Genomic DNA, 21,580 nt, shown 5'->3' with positions numbered 1-21,580 from the left:
TCAAGTACTTAGAGTGGTGAAGCTACTGGGAAGGCCGTAATTCAAGTTTAACAGGTCACTTTCAGAAGTTTTTGAGCCCAAATTGTTGCAATTTTTTCGTCTTTTTTCGGATTTTTTGATGGACCAGTCTGAAATTGAGGTTTGTGAAAGTTGGTAAAGGTCTTTTGCAAGAGGTAATTAATTTTTATGGCCATTTTAGGAGCTATATGTATTGCTACACCAACCATAAACACGGTAATTTATTCTAATTTTTAAAAAAATTTTCAAGTTTTTTTGAATATTTTTGTTGTTTCAGCTCTCGCTGTCACAATGATAGGTTATTTTATAGATTCTAGTGGTAATGAAATGGTTTTCAACTTCACAAATTTTACTGATTTTTTCTATAAAACTTGCATGTTTTTTCCATTTTTCAGACATTAATTGTCATTATTCAAGTTTTCCAGCTCCAGGGGGCAAGAAATCTCGTCTAGGATTTGCTAATAGTTTACTGCAAAATTTTTATTGGCCATGGCATGAGCCAATTTTTTCAAATTTTTGAAAATTGTTGTCAATTTTTCAGGTTTCTCCAACCTGAACAGCCAAAATATTTCCTTTAGGTTTTGATAATAGGTTACTGCATAGTTTCTAGTGGTAATGGAGAATGTGTTTCAAGATTTTAATATTACAAATTTTAGCGATTTTCAAATTGTAATTTTTTTTACTTCCTCAATTTTTAGTCTTTATCCTCAGTGGTCAGAGGTTTGCTGCTATTGAGTTTGCTGGTATGTTATTGCAGAGTTTCTAATGGCAACAAAATAGTTTTCTGTTTTTTTAGATTGCAAATATAAGTAAATATTTAAATAAAGCTTGCAATTTAAAATTTTTTGATTGTTTTCGAATTTTTTGAATTTTTTTGTCATTTTCTGAGTTTAACTATCTTTATTGGACAGCAAAACTCTTTAAATGTTGCAGGTGAGTTGCAAGACAGAACTCCACAGAGAAAAAATGAATTTGAACATTTTTTTCAGACACATTTTCGAAAAATATCTTTCGAAAAATTTTCCTTTTCATTTGAAGCATTTGTCACATTTCTTTTCGAAGCATTTGTCATTTTTTTGAGATTATCTACCTTTATTGTCAAATTAATCTCTTTCAATATTTTTGCTTGAGTTAATGACTATATTGCATTGTGTCATAAATGGGCGTTAGGTTAAAAGCTTCAAGAGTTTTTTGTTAAAAGCTTCAAGAGTTTTTTGTTTAAATTAATTCTTTTAGTTTCTCAACTTTCGAGATTTCATCTTTTTGGCTGGGATTGTTCAATTGATCTGCATTAGGTACATTAGGTCTGTTTTTCATTCAATTCCTTGGATTGTATTTACTTCGTCGAACTTTTTTTCGCGTTACCATTTTGCAGCTTTTTCAGCATTTTGCGTGAAATCTTTTTGACTTCTCTAGGCTAGTTTCTCTGTTCTCTCATTCTGCTAAAAGTGGATTTGAACTTCAGTTGCTCAGCAAAGCAATTCAAAATGAACAGAGTCGGTATAAAAAATTGAAGTCAGAAATAGAAACGGGATAAACCCATAAAGCCCAATTTTAGATGCCCGCTATTTGAACGTCGCTCCTATAAGTCTTAGTTACCATCTCTTATGCTTATTGGTATTGATATTAGCCCCTGTAGCCTCTCTCTAGGAAACAGAAGTATGCTCAACTACGAAATGCCATCAAAATAAATCGGACTTAAAAAATGTTTTTGTACAAAAATCTTTTTTTTCGATATCTTCTATTCTTTCAATCCCAATCTTGCTTATTAATAGTCGCCCTCATCTTCTCAGCCGGCTATTATTGCTTTCGTATTTTTTTTACTTCGTCAAACTTTTTTTCGCTTTACCATTTTGCCGCTTTTTCGACATTTTGCGTGAAATCTTTTTGACTTCTCTAGGCTAGTTTCTCTCTTCTCTCATTCTGCTAAAAGTAAATTTGAACATCAGTTGCTAAGCAAAGCAATTCAAAATGAACAGAGTCGGTATAAAAAATTGAAGTCAGAAATAGAAACGGGATAAACCCATAAAGCCCAATTTTAGATGCCCGCTATTTGAACGTCGTTCCTATAAGTCTTAGTTACCATCTCTTATGCTCATTGGTAATGATAGTAGCCCCTGTAGCCTCTCTCTAAGAAACAGAAGTATGTTCAACTACGAAATGCCATCAAAATAAATCGGACTTAAAAATTTTTTTGTACAAAAATCTTTTTTTTCGATATCTTCTATTCTTTCAATCCCAATCATGCTTATTGGAATCAACGGCGGCTATTTTCCGGCAATCTGCCGGGTATGTTTAAGTTTTCATGGATGTTTTCCTTATCTGTACCAATTGGCAGTTTGCGGGCGCTGAGGCAATTTTTTCCAATAGTTTTCCAAAGTTTTTTTGTGCCGTGAAAATCAGGGACGCGAAGCGGCTATTGGCGACAACACAGCAATTTTATTGTCAAGTTTTTTTTTCCAAGTTTGCTCGTTTTCAGAGCTAGGAGAAGCAAATTATTTATCTTCTTCTATGGTAATGGATAAAAATAATATCTGCTGGAGTCACTTGACCTTTTCGCAGTTTAGTTTCATTTTTTGAATGAGGAAGCCAGCTAGCTGCGTTAGCGGCTAATTTGAACAAATCGGTGCCCAGAACGACAATTTTTCATGTATTCTCAATTTTTCAACTCTTGCAAAATATCATCCTTTAGTTATTTAAAAACAGAAAACAGAATTTTTCGAAGCTGATATTTACCCTAAGGTTTAAAAACCCAGCTAACTTTTGATTTTATCAAATCTTTTTTTTTCAGAAAATTTTCGAAAACTCTTAAAGCGTTTTTCTATTTGTGTCGGCGTAAATAATGGATTTAAATCTCTTCTCTGCTCAGGCTTTCTGAATTTGATTTTAACTGTATCTAATTTAGAAAAATATAAAATACTACAATTTTTGTAATTTAAAACAAGTTTGCTGTTCAGTCTGAATAACTTTAGTAGTTTTTTTTAATGTTCACCGCAAAAATGTGCTCCAAAAGATTCACCATCTGCAAAGTAAACATATGGTTAAAGAAATTTTTCGAGGATTTTCTTTTGTAGAATTATTATCAACAGTTCCTTCTAGTGGTTAAAGCTTTCTTGGTAATAATGTTGAAGGTTGATTTTTAATTCATTTTAAACCATGCAATGTCAGACAGACATTAAACATGCAAAGCGGAAGAGCTTATCTGTTTTTTCGCACATTTCTTGGATTTATTTTTCAAACAAATAATCAGCTTCCATATTCATCCTACTGACTCAAAAATTAGTTATCATCGCTTCCGAAGTGAACGTTGATAAACAGCGCTCCTCCCACCGATCCATCAACACCCTTAACTAAAAATTCTTGAAAAGTTCTCTGGTTTTATCAGGCATTTAATTTTTTCTAGTTATTAATAGCTGCCGTCAGCCTCTCAACGGCTGTTATTTAGACGCTCTCGTTTTTATATTTCAAAGAGGTTGAATTGTATTGGGGTGCTGTCTTTTTTTAAGGATCTGTTCACACATGAATATGATTTTCGAAGTCAAATTGGAGTAGTGATTTTGCTCACGCCGAAACAGGAAACGGAGCGAAAAAGCGTGATGTTTTTCTGCGTGAATTTTTTTTACTCTAATTTTAAAGTAGAGTAAGAAAACGGCGTTTGAACAAAAATTTGAACAAACGATGTTTGAACATGCGGCATTTTGACTTTGGTTTTCTGCTTTAAATTTTTTTAGTCGATTTTCCTCGAAATGGTTTTTCTCGATTCATTCATAGTCCGTTTTAGGTCCAGTTTTTAGTCATAGTCCAGTGTTTTTTTAGTCAGTGAAAATTCTAAGAATTGTACGTCAGGACTTGTCCTTTCTACGCTTTTTTTATCACGATTTTACATAAATTTCGACTTCACGTTTGACTTATGACTTACCTCACTCACTGTTTAGACTGAATGGTTTTTAATTCCATTCTTTCAATGAATTACAGAAGCTAGTGAATACAGTCAAGGTCAAAAGAGCAAAATCAAAAGAGAAGGGATAAAACGATAAAGCCCGGTCATTAAATCCTTGAGCAGTAGGTTATCAAAGTTCATTAGAGTGTTTGCTAGCTGACATTGGTATTAAGCTTATTAGCTTTCAGTTTGGAAGCTGAATTAAGTATAGTTTTAGAATCCAACTGAAACTGCACCCTGACTTAGAGCACTTTTTGAAACTGAAAAAAAATTTAGGTCACTTTATCTTTTTCTCTGGTCAATTTATCTTTTTCTTTCTGTTTCAATCCCGATGTGCATCAAGCGCGTCAACGGCGGCAATTTCACTGTGATTTTTACAGTTATTCGATTTTTTGGATAGTATTTTTTTTCTAAGTGGTTTTCCCATTCATTCAGTTCATTCTAGGCCTAGTGTTTTGTTTGAACTACTTTTCCCTTTCTCGCTAATGGTTTTTTGTTCACACGCGGCATTTTGACCTTGGTTTTCTGCTTTTTAAATTTTTTTCGATCTGATTTTCTTTGAAATGGTTTTTTGTCAATTCATTCATAGTCCGGTTTAGGTCCAGGTGTTTGTTTAGTCAGTGAAAATTCATAGAATTGCACTTCAGGACTTGTCCTATGTTTTTTTTTGCGCTTTTTATCACGATTTTCGCTTTACATAAATTACGACTTTCACGTTTGACTTCTGACTTACATCACCCACTGGTTAAACTGAATGGTTTTTAATTCCATCCACTCAATGAATTACATAAGCTAGTGAATACAGTCAAGGTCAAAAGACCAAAATCAAAAGAGACGGGATAAACTGATAAAGCCCAGTCATTAAATCATTGAGCATTAGGTTATCAGGGTTCATTAGAATGTTTGCTAGCTGACATTGGTAATAAGCTTATTAGCTTTCAGTTTAGAAGCTGATTTTTGTATAGTTTTAGAATCCGACTGAAACTGCACCTGAATTAGAGCACTTTTTAAAACTTAAAAAAGAAGAGAAAAAATTTTGGTCACTATCTTTTTCTGTGGTCAATTTATCTTTTTCTTTGTCTGTTTCAATCCCGATGTACATCAATCGCGTCAACGGCGGCAATTTCACTTTGATTTTTAGTTATTCGGTTTTTTGGATAGTATTTTTTAAATGGTTTTCCCCATTCGTTCAGTTCAGTCTACGCCTAGTGTTTTGTTTGAACCACTTTTCCCTTTCTCGCTAATGGTTTTTTGTTCACATGCGGCATTTTGACCTCGGTTTTCTCTTTTAATTTTTTTTCGATCTGATTTTCTTTGAAATGGTTTTTTGTCAATTCACTCATAGTCCGTTTTAGGTCCAGGTGTTTGTTTAGTCAGTGAAAATTCATAGAATTGCGTTCCAGGACTTGTCCTATGATTTTTTTTATTGAGCTTTTTTATCACGATTTTCGCTTTACATAAATTACGACTTTCACGTTTGACTTCTGACTTACATCACCCACTGGTTAAACTGAATGGTTTTTACTTCCATCCACTCAATGAATTACATAAGCTAGTGAATACAGTCAAGGTCAAAAGAGACGGGATAAATTGATAAAGCCCGGTCATTAAATCATTGAGCAGTAGGTTATCAAAGTTCTTTAGAGTGTTTGCTAGCTGACATTGGTATTAAGCTTATTAGCTTTCAGTTTAGAAGCTGAATTAAGTATAGTTTTAGAATTCAACTGGAACTGCACCCTGAATTAGAGCAGTTTTTAAAACTGAAAAAAAGAGAAAAAATTTTGGTCACTTTATCTTTTTCTCTGGTCAATTTATCTTTTTCTTTCCTTCTCTGTTTCATTCCCGATATACATCTAGCGCGTCAACGGCGCAATTTCACTTTGATTTTTACAGTTATTCCATTTTTTGGATAGTATTTTTTAAATGGTTTTCCCCATTCATTCAGTTCATTCTAGGCCTAGTATTTTGTTTGAACCACTTCTCCCTTTCTCGCTAGTGGTTTTTTGTTCACATGCGGCATTTTGACTCCGGTTTTTCTGCTTTTTAAAATTTTTCTCGATCTGATTTTCTTCGCTATGGTTTTTCCCAATTCACTCAAAGTCCGTTTTATGTCCAGGTGTTTTTTTAGTCAGTGAAGATTCTTAGAATTGCACTTCAGGACTTGTTCTTCTAATTTTTGATTGTGCTTTTTACCACAATTTTCGTTTTACTTAAATTACGACTTTCACGTTTGGCTTCTGACTTACCTCACTCACTGTTTAAACTGAATGATTTTTTATTCCATTCACTCATTGAATTACGCAAACTAGTGAATACAGTCAAGGTCAAAAGAGCAAAACAAAAGAGAAGGGATAAACCGATAAAGCCTGGTCATTAAATCATTGAGCATTAGGTTATCAAAGTTCATTAGAGTGTTTGCTAGCTGAGATTGGTATTAAGCTTATTAGCTTTCAGTTAAGAAGCTGATTTTAGTATAAGTTTCCGAATCCAACTGAAACTACACCCTGAATTAGAGCACTTTTTGAAACTGAAAAAAAAGTAGAAATAGTTTTGTTCACTTTAAATTTTTCTCGGGTCAATCTATCGTTTTCTTTCTCTGTTTCAATCCCGATATACATCAAGCGCGTCAACGGCGGCAATTTGACTTTGATTTTTACAGTTATTCGGTTTTTTGGATAGTATTTTTTTCTAAATGGTTTTCCCCATTCATTCACTTCATTCTAGGCCTAGTATTGTGTTTGAACCACTTCTCCCTTTCTCGCTAGTGGTTTTTTGTTCACATGCGGCATTTTGACTTCAATTTTTCTGCTTTTAAAATTTTTTTCGATCTGATTTCCTTCGAAATGTTTTTTCCCAATTCACTCATAGTCCGTTTTATGTCCAGTTTGTTTAGTCAGTGAAAATTCTTAGAATTGTACTTCAGGACTTCTTCTTTCAAGTTTTTTATTGTGCTTTTATCACAATTTTCGTTTTACTTAAATTACCGCTTCCACGTTTGGCTTCTGACTTACCTCACTCACTGTTTAAACTGAATGGTTTTTTATTCCTTTCACTCAATGAGTTAAGCAAACTAGTGAATACAGTCAAGGTCAAAAGAGAAAAACAAAAGAGACGGGATAAACCGATAAAGCCCGGTCATTAAATCTTTGAGCATTAGGTTATCAAAGTTCATTAGAGTGTTTGCTAGCTGACATTCGTAATAAGCTTATTAGCTTTAGTTTAGAAGCTGATCTATGTATAGTTTTAGAATCCGACTGAAACTGCACCCTGAATTAGAGCACTTTTTAAAACTGAAAAAAAGAGAAAAAGTTTTGTTCACTTTATATTTTTCTCTGGTCAATTTATCTTTTTCTTTCTTTCTCTGTTTCAATCCCGATATACATCAAGCGCGTCAACGGCGGCAATTTGACTTTGATTTTAACAGTTATTCGATTTTTTGGATAGTATTTTTTTCTAAATGGTTTTCACCTTTCCTCCAGTTCATTCTAGGCCTAGTATTTTGTGTGAACCACTTCTCCCTTTCTCGCTAGTGGTTTTTTGTTTACATGCGGCATTTTTACTTCGGTTTTTCTGCTTTTTAAATTTTTTTTGATCTGATTTTCTTCGAAATTTTTTTCCCAATTCACTCATAGTCCGTTTTATGTCCAGGTGTTTGTTTACTCAGTGAAAATTCTGAGAATTGCACTTCAGGACTTGTTCTTCTAATTTTTTTTTTGTTCTTTATCACAATTTTCGTTTTACTTAAATTACGACTTTCACGTTTGGCTTCTGACTTACCTCACTCACTGTTTAAACTGCATGGTTTTTTATTCCATTCAGTCAATGAATTACGCAAACTAGTGAATACAGTCAAGGTCAAAAGAGCAAAATCAAAAGAGACGACGGGATAAACCGATAAAGCCCGGTCATTAAATCATTGAGCATTAGGTTATCAAAGTTCATTAGAGTGTTTGCTAGCTGAGGTCGGTATTAAGCTTATTAGCTTTCAGTTTAGAAGCTGATTTTAGTATAGTTTCGGAATCCAACTGAAACTGCACCCTGAATTAGAGCACTTTTTGAAACTGAAAAAAATAGAAATAATTTTGGTCACTTGATCTTTTTCTCTTGTCAATTTATCATTTTCTTTCTTTCTCTTTCTGTTTCAATCCCGATGTACATCAAGCGCGTCAACGGCGGCAATTTCACTTTGATTTTTAGTTATTCAATTTTTTGGATAATATTTTTCTAAATGGTTTTTATTAAGTTCATTCTAGGCCTAGTGTTTTTGAACCACTTTTCCCTTTCTCTCTAGTGGTTTTTTTTGTTCACATGCGGCATTTTGATTTCGGTTTTCTGCTTTTTAAATTTTTTTTCGATCTGGTTTTCTTTGAAATGGTTTTTCTCAATTCACTCATAGTCCGTTTTAGCTCCAGGTGTTTGTTTAGTCAGTGAAAATTCTTAGAATTGTACGTCAGGACTTTTCCTTCTATGTTTTTTTTTGCGCTATTTTATCACGATTTTCTCTTTACATAAATTACGACTTTCACGTTTGACTGCTGACTTACCACACTCACTGGTTAAACTGAATGATTTTTAATCAGTGAATTCACTCAATGAATTACATAAGCTAGTGAATACAGTCAAGGTCAAAAGAGCAAAATCAAAAGAGACGGGATAAAACGATAAAGCCCGGTCATTAAATCATTGAGCATTAGGTTATCAAAGTTCATTAGAGTGTTTGCTAGCTGAGATCGGTATTAAGCTTATTAGCTTTCAGTTTAGAAGCTGATTTTAGTATAGTTTCAGAATCCAACTGAAACTGCACCCTGAATTAGAGCACTTTTTGAAACTGAAAAAAATAGAAATTATTTTGGTCACTTGATCTTTTTGTCTTGTCAATTTATCATTTTCTTTCTTTCTGTTTCAATCCCGATGTACTCAAGCGCGTCAACAGCGGCAATTTCACTTTGATTTTTAGTTATTCGATTTTTTGGATAATATTTTTCTAAATGGTTTTCATTAAGTTCATTCTAGGCCTAGTGTTTTTGAACCACTTTTCCCTCTCTCTAGTGGTTTTTTGTTCACATGCGGCATTTTGATTTCGATTTTCTGCTATTTAAATTTTTTTTCGATCTGATTTTCTTTGAAATGGTTTTTTGTCAATTCACTCATAGTCCGTTTTAGGTCCAGGTGTTTGTTTAGTCAGTGAAAATTCTTAGAATTGTACGTCAGGACTTGTCCTATGTTTTTTATTGCGCTTTTTTATCACGATTTTTGTTTTACATAAATTACTACTTTCACGTTTGACTGCTGACTCACCTCAATCACTAGTTAAACTGAATGGTTTTTAATTCCATTCACTCAATGAATTACATAAGCTAGTGAATACAGTCAAGGTCAAAAGAGCAGAATCAAAAGAGACGGGATAAACCGATAAAGCCCGGTCAATAAATCATTGAGCATTAGGTTATCAAAGTTCATTAGAGTGTTTGCTAGCTGCATTGGTATTATATTTATTAGCTTTCAGTTTAGAAGCTGAATTAAGTATAGTTTTAGAATCCAACTGAAACTGCACCCTGAATTAGTGCACTTTTTGAAACTAAAAAAATAGGAATGTTTTTGGTCGTTTTATCTTTTTCTCTGGTCAATTTATCTTTTGCTTTCTTTCCTCTCTTTCTGTTTTAATCCCGGTGTACATCAAGCGCCCCAACGACGGCAATTTCACTTTTATTTTTAGTTGGATAGTATTTTTTTCTAAAGAGTTTTCCCCATTCATTCAGTTCTTTCTAGGCCTAGTGTTTTCTTTGAACCACTTCGCCCCATCTCGCTAGTGGTTTTTTGTTCACATGCGGCATTTTGGCTTCGGTTTTTCTGCTTTGTAAATTTTTTTTTTCGATCTGATTTTCTTCGAAATGGTTTTTCCCAATTCACTCATAGTCCGGTTTATGTCCAGGTGTTTGTTTAGTCAATGAAAATTCTTAGAATTGTTCGTCAGGACTTGTCCTATGTTTTTTATTGCGCTTTTTTATCACCATTTTCATTTTACATAAATTACTACTTTCACTAAACTGAATGGTTTTTAATTCCATTCCTTCAATGAATTACATAAGCTAGTGAAGGTTAAGACATAAGGTTAAGGTTTACGTAAATTAAGACTTTCACGTTTGACTTCATGACTTTCCTCACTCACTGTTTAAACTGAATGGTTTTTAATTCCATTCACTCAATGAATTACGCAAACTAGTGAATACAGTCAAGGTCAAAAGAGCAAAATCAAAAGAGACGGGATAAACCGATAAAGCCCGGTCATTTAATCATTGAGCATTAGGTTATCAAAGTTCATTAGAGTGTTTGCTAGCTGACATTGGTATTATATTTATTAGCTTTCAGTTTAGAAGCTGAATTAAGTATAGTTTTAGAATCCAACTGAAACTGCACCCTGAATTAGTGCACTTTTTGAAACTAAAAAATAGGAATATTTTTGGTCGTTTTATCTTTTTCTCTGGTCAATTTATCTTTTTCTCTCTTTCCTCTCTTTCTGTTTTAATCCCCATGTACATCAAGCGCCCCAACGACGGCAATTTCACTTTGATTTTTAGTTATTCGAATATTTGGAAAGTTTTTTTTTCTAAATAGTTTTCCCCATTCATTCGGTTCATTCTAGGCCTAGTGTTTTGTTTGAACCACTTCGCCTTATCTCGTTAGTGGTTTTTGTTCACATGCGGCATTTTGGCTTCGGCTTTTCTGCTTTGCAAATTTTTTTTCGATCTGATTTTCTTCGAAATGGTTTTTCCCAATTCACTCATAGTCCGTTTTAGCTCCAGGTGTTTGTTTAGTCAGTGAAAATTCTTAGAATTGTACGTCAGGACTTTTCCTTCTATGTTTTTTTATTGCGCTATTTTATCACGATTTTCTCTTTACATAAATTACGACTTTCACGTTTGACTGCTGACTTACCTCACTCACTGGTTAAACTGAATGATTTTTAATCAGTGAATTCACTCAATGAATTACATAAGCTAGTGAATACAGTCAAGGTCAAAAGAGCAAAATCAACAGAGACGTGATAAACCGATAAAGCCCGGTCATTTAATCATTGAGAATTAGGTTATCAAAGTTAATTAGAGTGTTTGCTAGCTGAGATTGGTATTAAGCTTATTAGCTTTCAGTTTAGAAGCTGAATTAAGTATAGTTTCAGAATGCAACTGAAACTGCACCCTGACTTAGAGCACTTTTTGAAACTGAAAAAAGATAGAAATATTTTTGGTCACATTATCTTTTTCTCTGGTCAATTTATAATTTTCTTTCTTTCTTCTCTTTCTGTTTCAATCCCGATATACATGAAGAGCGCCAACGGCGGCAATTTCACTTTGATTTTTATTTATTTGATTTTTGGATAGTATTTTTTTCTAAATGGTTGTCCCCATTCATTCAGTTCATTCTAGGCCTAGTGTTTTGTTTGAACCACTTTTCCCTTTCTCGCTAATGGTTTTTTGTTCACATGCGGCATTTTGACCTCGGTTTTCTCTTTAAATTTTTTTTCGATCTGATTTTCTTTGAAATTGTTTTTTGTCAATTCACTCATAGTCTGGTTTATGTCCAGGTGTTTGTTTAGTTAATGAAAATTCTTAGAATTGTACGTCAGGACTTGTCCTATGTTTTTTATTGCGCTTTTTATCACCATTTTAGTTTAACATAAATTACTACTTTTACTAAACTGATTGGTTTTTAATTCCATTCCTTCAATGAATTACATAAGCTAGTGTAAGACATAAGGTTAAGGTTTACATAAATTAAGACTTTCACGTTTGACTTCATGACTTTCCTCACTCACTGTTTAAACTGAATGGTTATTAATTCCATTCACTCAATGAATTACGCAAACTAGTGAATACAGTCAAGGTCAAAAACGCAAAATCGAAAGAGACGGGATAAACCGATAAAGCCCGGTCATTAAATCATTGACATTAGGTTATCAAAGTTCATTAGAGTGTTTGCTAGCTGACATTTGTATTAAGCTTATTAGCTTTCAGTTTAGAAGCTGAATTAAGTATAGTTTCAGAATCCAACTGAAACTGCACCCTGAATTGGAGCAGTTTTCGAAACGGAAAAAAATAGAAAAAATTTTGGTCACTTGATCTTTTTCTCTTGTCAATTTATCACTTCTTTCTCTTTCTGTTTCAATCCCGATGCACATCAAGCGCGTCAACGGCGGCAATTTCACTTTGATTTTTAGTTATTCGATTTTTTGGATAATATTTCTAAATGGTTTTCATTAAGTTCATTCTAGGCCTAGTGTTTTGTTTGAACCACTTTTCCCTTTCTCGCTACTGGTTTTTTGTTCACATGCGGCATTTTGATTTCGGTTTTCTGCTTTTTAATTTTTTTTCGATCTGATTTTCTTTGAAATGGTTTTTCTCAATTCACTCATAGTCCGTTTTAGGTCCAGGTGTTTGTTTAGTCAGTGAAAGTTCTTAGAATTGTACGTCAGGACTTTTCCTTCTGTTTTTTATTGCGCTTTTTTTATCACGATTTTCTTTTTACATAAATTACTACTTTCACGTTCGACTGCTGACTCTCTTCAATCACTAGTTAAACTGAATGGTTTTTAATTCCATTCACTCAGTGAATTACATAAGCTAGTGAATACAGTCAAGGTCAAAAAAGCAAAATCAAAAGAGACGGGATAAACCGATAAAGCCCGGTCATTAAATCATTGAGGATTAGGTTATCAAAGTTCCTTAGAGTGTTTGCTAGCTGACATTGGTTTTAAGCTTATTAGCTTTCAGTTTAGAAGCTGAATGAAGTATTATTTTAGAATCCAACTGAAACTGCACCCTGAATTGGAGCACTTTTTGAAACTGAAAAAAGATAGAAATATTTTTGGTCACATTATCTTTTTCTCTGGTCAATTTATAATTTTCTTTCTTTCTTCTCTTTCTGTTTCAATCCCGATATACATGAAGAGCGCCAACGGCGGCAATTTCACTTTGATTTTTATTTATTTGATTTTTGGATAGTATTTTTTTCTAAATAGTTTTCCCCATTCATTCAGTTCATTCTAGGCATAGTGTTTTTTTGAACCACTTCGCCCTATCTCGCTTGTGATTTTTTGTTCACACGCGGCATTTTGATTTCGGTTTTCTGCTTTAAATTTTTTTTCGATCTGATTTTCTTTGAAATTGTTTTTTGTCAATTCACTCATAGTCCGTTTTATGTCCAGGTGTTTGTTTAGTCAATGAAAATTCTTACAATTGTACGTCAGGACTTGTCCTATGTTTTTTATTGCGCTTTTTTATCACGATTTTTGTTTTACATAAATTACTACTTTCACGTTTGACTGCTGACTCACCTCAATCACTAGTTAAACTGAATGGTTTTTAATTCCATTCACTCAATGAATTACATAAGCTAGTGAATACAGTCAAGGTCAAAAGAGCAGAATCAAAAGAGACGGGTAAACCGATAAAGCCCGGTCATTAAATCATTAAGGATTAGGTTATCAAAGTTCATTAGAGTGTTTGCTTGCTGACATTGGTATTAAGCTTATTAGCTTTCAGTTTAGAAGCTGAATTAAGTATAGTTTCAGAATCCAACTGAAACTGCACCCTGAATTGGAGCACTTTTTGAAACTGAAAAAATGGAAATATTTTTGGTCACATAATCTTTTTCTCTGGTCAATTTATAATTTTCTTTCTTTCTTTTTCTGTTTCAATCCCGATATACATGAAGAGCGCCAACGGCGGCAATTTCACTTTGATTTTTATTTATTTGATTTTTGGATAGTATTTTTTTCTAAATGGTTGACCCCATTCATTCAGTTCATTCTAGGCCTAGTGTTTTGTTTGAACCACTTTTCCTTTTCTCGCCAGTGTTTTTTTGTTCACATGCGGCATTTTGACTTCGGTTTTCTGCTTTTTAAATTTTTTTCGATTTGATTTGCTTTGGAATGGTTTTTCCCAATTCACTCATTGTCCGTTTTATGTCCAGGTGTTTGTTTAGTCAATGAAAATTCTTAGAATTGTACGTCAGGACTTTTCCTTCTATGTTTTTTATTGCGCTTTTTTATCACGATTTTCTTTTTACATAAATTACTACTTTCACGTTTGACTGCTGACTCTCCTCAATCACTAGTTAAACTGAATGGTTTTTAATTCCATTCACTCAATGAATTACATAAGCTAGTGAATACAGTCAAGGTCAAAAGAGCAGAATCAAAAGAGACGGGATAAACCGATAAAGCCCGGTCATTAAATCATTGATCATTAGGTTATCAAAGTTCATTAGAGTGTTTGCTAGCTGACATTGGTATTAAGCTTATTAGCTTTCAGTTTAGAAGCTGAATTAAGTATAGTTTCAGAATCCAACTGAAACTGCACCCTGAATTGGAGCACTTTTTGAAACTGAAAAAAGATAGAAATATTTTTGGTCACATTATCTTTTTCTCTGGTCAATTTATAATTTTCTTTCTTTCTTCTCTTTCTGTTTCAATCCCGATATACATGAAGAGCGCCAACGGCGGCAATTTCACTTTGATTTTTATTTATTTGATTTTTGGATAGTATTTTTTTCTAAATGGTTGTCCCCATTCATTCAGTTCATTCTAGGCCTAGTGTTTTGTTTGAACCACTTTTCCTTTTCTCGCTAGTGTTTTTTTGTTCACATGCGGCATTTTGACTTCGGTTTTCTGCTTTTTAATTTTTTTTTCGATTTGATTTTCTTTGGAATGGTTTTTCCCAATTCACTAGTCCGTTTTAGGTCCAGGTGTTTGTTTAGTCAGTGAAAATTTTTAGAACTGTACGTCAGGACTTGTCCTATGTTTTTTATTGCGCTTTTTTATCACGTTTTTCGTTTTACAAATTACGACTTTCACGTTTGACTGCTGACTTACCTCAATCACTGGTTGAACTGAATGGTTTTTAATTCCATTCACTCAATGAATTACATTAGCTAGTGAATACAGTCAAGGTCAAAAGAGCGAAATTGAAAGAGACGGGATAAACTGATAAAACCCGGTCATTAAATCATCGAGCATTAGGTTATCAAAGTTAATTAGAGTGTTTGCTAGCTGAGATTGGTATTAAGCTTATTAGCTTTCAGTTTAGAAGCTGAATTAAGTATAGTTTCAGAATCCAACTGAAACTGCACCCTGAATTGGAGCACTTTTTGAAACTGAAAAAAGATAGAAATATTTTTGGTCACATTATCTTTTTCTCTGGTCAATTTATAATTTTCTTTCTTTCTTCTCTTTCTCTTTCAATCCCGATATACATGAAGAGCGCCAACGGCGGCAATTTCACTTTGATTTTTATTTATTTGATTTTTGGATAGTATTTTTTTCTAAATGGTTGTCCCCATTCATTCAGTTCATTCTAGGCCTAGTGTTTTGTTTGAACCACTTTTCCTTTTCTCGCCAGTGTTTTTTTGTTCACATGCGGCATTTTGACTTCGGTTTTCTGCTTTTTAAATTTTTTTTTCGATTTGATTTTCTTTGGAATGGTTTTTCCCAATTCACTCATAGTCCGTTTTATGTCCAGGTGTTTTTTTAGTCAATGAAAATTCTTAGAATTGTACGTCAGTACTTTTCCTTCTATGTTTTTTATTGCGCTTTTTTATCACGATTTTCTTTTTACATAAATTACTACTTTCACGTTTGACTGCTGACTCTCCTCAATCACTAGTTAAACTGAATGGTTTTTAATTCCATTCACTCAATGAATTACATAAGCTAGTGAATACAGTCAAGGTCAAAAGAGCAGAATCAAAAGAGACGGGATAAACCGATAAAGCCCGGTCATTAAATCATTGAGCATTAGGTTATCAAAGTTCATTAGAGTGTTTGCTAGCTGACATTGGTATTAAGCTTATTAGCTTTCAGTTTAGAAGCTGAATTAAGTATAGTTTCAGAATCCAACTGAAACTGCACCCTGAATTGGAGCACTTTTTGAAACTGAAAAAAGATAGAAATATTTTTGGTCACATTATCTTTTTCTCTGGTCAATTTATAATTTTCTTTCTTTCTTCTCTTTCTGTTTCAATCCCGATATACATGAAGAGCGCCAACGGCGGCAATTTCACTTTGATTTTTATTTATTTGATTTTTGGATAGTATTTTTTTCTAAATGGTTGTCCCCATTCATTCAGTTCATTCTAGGCCTAGTGTTTTGTTTGAACCACTTTTCCTTTTCTCGCTAGTGTTTTTTTGTTCACATGCGGCATTTTGACTTCGGTTTTCTGCTTTTTAATTTTTTTTTCGATTTGATTTTCTTTGGAATGGTTTTTCCCAATTCACTAGTCCGTTTTAGGTCCAGGTGTTTGTTTAGTCAGTGAAAATTTTTAGAACTGTACGTCAGGACTTGTCCTATGTTTTTTATTGCGCTTTTTTATCACGTTTTTCGTTTTACAAATTACGACTTTCACGTTTGACTGCTGACTTACCTCAATCACTGGTTGAACTGAATGGTTTTTAATTCCATTCACTCAATGAATTACATTAGCTAGTGAATACAGTCAAGGTCAAAAGAGCGAAATTGAAAGAGACGGGATAAACTGATAAAGCCCGGTCATTAAATCATTGAGCATTAGGTTATCAAAGTTCATTAGAGTGTTTGCTAGCTGAGATTGGTATTAAGCTTATTAGCTTTCAGTTTAGAAGCTGAATGAATTATAGTTTAAGAATGCAACTGAAACTGCACCTTGAATTAGAGCACTTTTTGCAACTGAAAAATAATGGAAATAATTTTGGTCACTTTATATTTTTCTCAATTTATCATTTTCTTTTTTTTTCTGTTTCAATCCCGATGTACATCAAGCGCGTCAACGGCAGCAATTTCACTTTGATTTTTAGTTATTCGATTTTTTGGGTAATATTTTTTTTTCTAAATGATTTTCATTCTAGGCCTAGTGTTTTGTTGTAACCACTTTTCTCTTTCTCGCTAGTAGTTTTTTGTTCACATGCGGCATTTTGACCTCGGTTTTCTCTTTTTTAATTTTTTTTCGATCTGATTTTCTTTGAAATGGTTTTTTGTCAATTCACTCATAGTCCGTTTTATGTCCAGGTGTTTGTTTAGTTAGTGAAAATTCTTAGAATTGTACGTCAGGACTTTTCCTTCTATGTTTTTTTATTGCGCTTTTTTATCGCGATTTTCTTTTTACATAATTTACGACTTTCACGTTTGACTGCTGGCTTACCTCACTCACTGGTTAAACGTAATGGTTTTGAATCAGTGAATAAACTCAATGAATTACATAAGCTAGTGAATACAGTCAAGGTCAAAAGAGCAAAATCAACAGAGACGTGATAAACCGATAAAGCCCGGTCATTTAATCATTGAGAGTTAGGTTATCAAAGTTAATTAGAGTGTTTGCTAGCTGAGATTGGTATTAAGCTTATTAGCTTTCAGTTTCAGAATGCAACTGAAACTGCGCCCTGAATTAGAGCACTTTTTGAAACTGATTTAAAATAAAAATAATTTTGGTCACTTTATATTTTTCTCTGGTCAATTTATCATTTTCTTTCTTTCTGTTTCAATACCGATGTACTCAAGCGCGTCAACAGCGGCAATTTCACTTTGATTTTTAGTTATTCGATTTTTTGGATAATATTTTTCTAAATGGTTTTCATTAAGTTCATTCTAGGCCTAGTGTTTTTGAACCACTTTTCCCTCTCTCTAGTGGTTTTTTGTTCACATGCGGCATTTTGATTTCGGTTTTCTGCTTTTTAATTTTTTTTCGAGCTGATTTTCTTTGAAATGGTTTTTTGTCAATTCACTCATAGTCCGTTTTAGGTCCAGGTGTTTGTTTAGTCAGTGAAAATTCTTAGAATTGTACGTCAGGACTTATCCTTCTATGTTTTTTTATTGCGCTTTTGTATCACGATTTTCTTTTTACATAAATTACGACTTTCACGTTTGACTGCTGGCTTACCTCACTCACTGGTTAAACGTAATGGTTTTGAATCAGTGAATTAACTCAATGAATTACATAAGCTAGTGAATACAGTCAAGGTCAAAAGAGCAAAATCAACAGAGACGTGATAAACCGATAAAGCCCGGTCATTTAATCATTGAGAATTAGGTTATCAAAGTTAATTAGAGTGTTTGCTAGCTGAGATTGGTATTAAGCTTATTAGCTTTCAGTTTAGAAGCTGAATTAAGTATAGTTTCAGAATGCAACTGAAACTGCACCCTGACTTAGAGCACTTTTTGAAACTGAAAAAAAAATTTGGTCGCTTTATCTTTTTCTCTGGTCAATTTATCTTTTTCTTTCTTTCTGTTTCAATCCCGATGTACATCAAGCGCGTCAAAGGCGGCAATTTCACTTTGAGTTTTATTTATTCGATTTTTTGGTTAATATTTTTTTTCTAAATGGTTTTCATTCTAGGCCTAGTGTTTTGTTGTAACCACTTTTCCCTTTCTCGCTAGTGGTTTTTTGTTCACATGCGGCTTTTTGATTTCGGTTTTCTGCTTTTAAAATTTTTTTCGATCTGATTTTCTTGGAAATGTTTTTTTGTCAATTCTCTCATAGTCCGTTTTAGGTCCAGGTGTTTGTTTAGTCAGTGAAAATTCTTAGAATTGTACGTCAGGACTTTTCCTTCTATGTTTTTTTATTACCTACCTCACTCACTGGTTAAACTGAATGGTTTTTAAATTACTTACCTCACTCACTGGTTAAACTGAATGGTTTTTAATCAGTGAATTCACTCAATGAATTACATAAGCTAATGAATGCAGTCAATGTCAAAAGAGCAAAATCAAAAGAGACGGGATAATCCGATAAAGCCCGGTCATTAAATCATTGAGCATTAGGTTATCAAAGTTCATTAGAGTGTTTGCTAGCTGACATTGGTATTGAGCTTTTAAGATTTTAGTTTAGAAGCTGAATTAAGTATAGTTTTAGAATCAACTGAAGCTGTACCCTGAATTAGTGCACTTTTTGACACTAAAATAAATTTGGTCAATTTATCTTTTTCTTTGGTGAATTTATCTTTTTGTTTCCTTTTCTTTTTCTGTTTCAATTCCGCTGTGCATCAAGCGCGTCAACGGTGGCTGTTTTCCGGCAATCTGCCGGCTATGTTGTTAGTACGACTCGATATTATATTGTACGACACTTCGAGTCGTTTCCAGTACTTCGACTTTTTGCTTGATCTAAATTTCTCTCTGGTCGTTCGAGAGCAGTTCTTGATTAGAAGGTTTGATTCAATATCCTTTGATTTTTTTCAAAAACATCTATAAAGCAGCAGAAATCTATGGTTAATTTGCCGAATCAGCTTTCTGAACATGTGATAAACAGATGCAGCGGACAATGAAATTCGAATTGATTTGTTTCAGGAAACGAGGTTCAGACAGAGATACCTTGACCTGATCATTAATGAGCAAGTGCGGGAGGTGTTCATCACGAGAACCAAAATCATCTCTTACATCAGACAGTTCTTTGACAACATGGGCTTCCTCGAAGTGGAGACACCTCTCATGAATATGATTGCTGGTACGACAGGGTTCAAATTTCATTGTTTTAAATCTCATTGTGTGCACAGATTTGCTGTTGATAAGGACATTCTGTAATAAGCCAATTTTTTGTTGAATAAATGAGCTCTCACGGAAAAAACCAATAAATCAGGATAAGTTATTGTACATTGTCCTGTATTCGTAACAGCATGGCTCATGATGTTATTCATAGCTTTCACAGTTAAGTCTTCCCAGTTTTGTTCAACAGCGTTAATCCTGAATAACTGTTTATTTTTCCAGGTGGCGCAACTGCAAAGCCTTTTATCACACACCACAACGACCTGCACATGAATTTGTTCATGCGAGTGGCACCTGAGTTGTACTTGAAGATGCTTGTAGTTGGTGGGTTTGACAGAGTGTACGAGATTGGGAGACAGTTCAGAAATGAGAGCATAGATATGACACACAACCCTGAATTCACCACTTGTGAATTTTACATGGCCTATGCTGACTACGAGGATTTGATGAAGATCACCGAGGAAATGCTTCATGGTGAGGATATACAAGTTCTTTCAAAAAAATGTTTAAAAATGCTTTGTTGATCCCACGGAGGATGTTTGTGCTTAATTTGTTGTTTATAAAGTAATGTTTTTTCTACGAATTCGAGCAAACTACTGCCACTGTTCTCAAAAATGCAGTTTTTGATTCCTAATGCGTTTTAAAACTGATTTAATGTTTCTAAGCTTTTGAGCTTTGAAATTAATTTTGTCGGGATATATTCGTCCAAAAATTGTTTTCACTGAATTAATTAGAAGTGAAATATGACCTCTAAAAATTCATTTTTTGTAGGAGTAATTAACTTGGCGATCACAACAAATGATCGAATTGTTTGACTTCGTGATTTTTACAGGTTTGGTCCAAGCACTGTTTGGCAAATCTACCATAACCTACAAGCCAGATGGGGAAGAGGGACCTGCTAAGGAGGTGGATTTCTCCCCTCCCTTCAGACGAGTCCATATCATTAAAGATTTGGAGAAGATACTGGGTGTGACGCTACCAAATGCTACTCAGTTCCACACTGAAGGTGACTGATGGTGCCATCAGAAAATTTTTATTGACCTCATAACAGTTTTGTTAGCATTTCTGTACCGACCGGATATTTGTTTGAGAGAGAATATGAGCAAAATTTTCAACGCTATCTCATTTCCTATTTTTCAATTTTTTAATGATTTTTTTTTTGCTTAAAAGGGACCTAAATGGTCGAGATTGATGATTAAATAGTCAAAATGATGTTTTAAATTACTCTCGAGCGAAGCTCGAAGCGATGGTAGTCGTTGGTGTCTTTTGATTTGCTTTGGACTTCCTGCGTTACGCGTGATTTCGAAAGCTCTAATTCATAATTTTGAACAGCTCAGTTCCGTAGACGGATATTAACTACTAAAAGTCTGATGAAAAATGCACCAAAATAGTTAATTTTGAAATTTAAAAATCTATATGTCAGAGTTTATTTTGGATAAGGGCAGTTTGAAAGAGATGGTCTACCGACTTCGTTATCTGTCCGTGTTGTATCATTATTTTTAAGTTTTGTCTTTCTGGCTTTGCAATTTAAATCTGTGGCTTTTAACGAGAAGGTTTAACCAGATATCATCAGATCGTGCAGTAAAATAAAATTAGTATTACGGATCGTACGATGATATAAAAACTTTGCAAATTTTTGATCTCAGACGGAAGCATATCTGAGTACAAAGAAGAATGCCAAATAATCAGTAATGATGATGGTACTGTTTTCTATGAAATTCTAATGTCAATGAGCCTCTTTATAATACCCCCACCCTGCTAAGCCGGGCTAGAGTCAATTTCCACCCTCCGGTTTAAAGCAAGTAGAATCATGTCTCTGCTTGTAGTTGAAGAGAAATTTGACGACCGTTGGTCGCATCTATCTGAATAGGAGCCGCGAAGAGATCGCGTGGCTATTGTTAGCCTCTTCGTGGCTTTCCAATTAAAGAATTTAAATTGTATTGGGGCCCTGCCTCCGTTTGTGAGATGATCGATTTTTCATGCGACTGACGGTTTTTTTTTACCTTTTGTCAACGAAAACGGTTAAACAGCTAGTGCCCAGAAAGTATAAATAGCTAAGCAGCTATCTTAGAGCGCTGCTGGTTTCTAAGTGTAGAATTGTAGAATTTCCAAAGCTGTT

At 33.8% G+C, this 21,580-nt stretch overlaps 1 protein-coding gene across 1 annotated transcript in view; it reads left to right on the top strand.

The window, feature by feature from the left end:
- The window catches only part of LOC142336399 (lysine--tRNA ligase-like), a 64,171-nt gene that overhangs the window by 12,240 nt on the left and 30,351 nt on the right, over nt 1-21,580 (top strand). The window contains exons 6-8 of the mRNA XM_075385201.1: nt 19,267-19,423; nt 19,684-19,935; nt 20,294-20,467. Of these exons, the coding sequence (XP_075241316.1) occupies nt 19,267-19,423; nt 19,684-19,935; nt 20,294-20,467 (583 nt within the window). The remainder of the gene's footprint in view (nt 1-19,266; nt 19,424-19,683; nt 19,936-20,293; nt 20,468-21,580) is intronic.

The sequence above is a fragment of the Convolutriloba macropyga genome, chromosome 3 (assembly GCF_964194025.1).
Source record: "Convolutriloba macropyga chromosome 3, txConMacr16.3, whole genome shotgun sequence".
In the NCBI taxonomy this organism is placed as follows: domain Eukaryota; kingdom Metazoa; phylum Xenacoelomorpha; order Acoela; family Convolutidae; genus Convolutriloba; species Convolutriloba macropyga.
The sequence above is the reverse complement of the archived record's forward strand: the minus strand, read 5'-3'. Positions and strand labels throughout refer to the sequence as shown.